Source organism: Cariama cristata, unplaced genomic scaffold (assembly GCF_000690535.1).
Source record: "Cariama cristata isolate BGI_N322 unplaced genomic scaffold, ASM69053v1 scaffold23943, whole genome shotgun sequence".
Lineage (NCBI taxonomy): Eukaryota > Metazoa > Chordata > Aves > Cariamiformes > Cariamidae > Cariama > Cariama cristata.
Window position 1 is genome coordinate 1 of NW_009610474.1, and position 1,735 is coordinate 1,735.

Here is a 1,735-nt window from a genome sequence, read left to right on the forward strand (position 1 = left end):
TGCTGCAGCAGCCTGAGCGGTTTGGGGGGTGGGGGCAGGTTTTTCCATGGTTTTTTGGAGGAATTGGGGGGAAAATCTGCTGTGGCTCTGTATTTATTGGTGCGTGAAGGTCTTCTGCAGGCGTTCCCCCCTCCCTGCCGGCCGCAAGACTGAGCTCTGTGCCCTTCTCCTTTGGCAGTGACATGGGGGACCACTTCATCGTGCCCTGCGGCGCCTGCAGACAAGTGATGAGAGAGGTGACAGCTCGCACAGGGGGCCCACATCCCCTGACCCCAGGCATCTCCCCCCAAAACACTCGGAGGTGCAAAGGGGGGGTTGCAGCCTCCCATCCCCAGTGCCAGCTCCAGGCTCCTCAAATTGCTCTATCCACCTGGAAAGGGGTATTCCTCCCTGTCCCACGGGAGCAGGTGCCTGGTGGTAATCCATTAACTCGCCCTTCCCAGGGGGTTTTATTCCTCCCGGGAGCTGCGGGGTGCAGAGTTTGGCCCCGGAGCCGTCACCCCGGCTCTGGCAAGCCTGAAAATGGGGGTTTTCCTGCAAAAGCCAAGTTCCCTGCGGAGCCCGTCCCGCTCTCGCCGCCGCCCTCCCCACAGGCACCCTGGCACCCGCAGCCCGTTTTTGGGTGGGTAATATTTAATGGGTCACGGGACTCGGCTCAAAGGCCGGATTTGGCAGGTTCTGAAGGACCGGGGCTTACCCTGGGGGGGTAAAAACCCAGGATCTGAGCCTAAAATACCCCTTGGGGGTGGTGATGCTGAAAAGCCACCCCAAAACACTTGCAATGGAGGGGAATGCTCCCTGTGAGCCCGGCCAAAAAAAAAAAAAGATTATTTCAGTAATTTGAGGAAGGAGGGCAGGTTTTGCATCGGGTACTTCTCCCCCCTCTTCTCCTCCAGTTCGGCACGGACTGGGACATCTACCTGACCAAAGCGGACGGCACCTATATCGTCAAGAGGCTGGAGGAGCTGCTGCCGCTCTCCTTCGGCCCTGAGGACCTGAAGAAGGTGTGAGCAGCGCGGCCGCCGCCGGCCTTTGCCCTTCGGCAGCGGGAGAGGATGGTTTTCCCCGGTTTCCCCGGCGTGTAAGCGGCTTTTTGGGGACGATGCAATGGGAAATGCGATTATAGTGTTAAGTTACCCGTTCCTCTGGCTCATCTTCTGATTCAGGACCGGTTCGCAGATGCCGGCCCTGCCTTGCCCCTGGGAAATGGTGAAATCAAATAGCAGAAATTCCCTGTTATTAGAAAAAAGGGTCCAGATATCACTGTAGGCGAGGGGGGAGGTCACAAATGGAGAAAGGTTTGATGCACGGCTCAGGCTCAGGCTTGTTGGTAGAGAAACCACTCCCAAATGATGCAAAATCACTGCTTGGGCAAATGCTGAATTCTTCAGCTCTAAACGAGAAGCGAAAGCAAAAAGGAACGGCTCTGTCAACCCCAGCAGTTATTTATAAGCCAGTTCAGATTAGGCAGTTTGCTGGAGCTGGACGGTTATCATGCTCAGCATGTCCTTTGCTTCTCTCTGGCTTGTTTCTCTTGCTTTTATTCCGTTAGGTGGGGATGAAGAGGGAGAGGAGTTTTGGGGGGCTTCTGGAGAGTTTTCTGTCTCCAGAGTCAAGCTCTTTGCCGACTGTACTATTAATTTAATTATGCACAATGATGAAAAACGAATGCGTTACATTTCCCGGCCGGCGCTGGGTTGGGCATTACTGCCTGTGCCCCAGCGAAATAAAAGCA

The 1,735-nt window shown here is 55.3% G+C and overlaps 1 protein-coding gene across 1 annotated transcript; it reads left to right on the plus strand.

The window, feature by feature from the left end:
• Positions 1–178: 178 nt before the first annotated feature.
• Positions 179–1,010, plus strand: CDA (cytidine deaminase; the record flags this gene model as incomplete). Its single annotated transcript, XM_009697903.1, has 2 exons — positions 179–236; positions 897–1,010. Coding segments are annotated over 2 exons (172 nt in total), but the record flags the coding sequence as incomplete, so codon positions are not given.
• Positions 1,011–1,735: the final 725 nt, after the last annotated feature.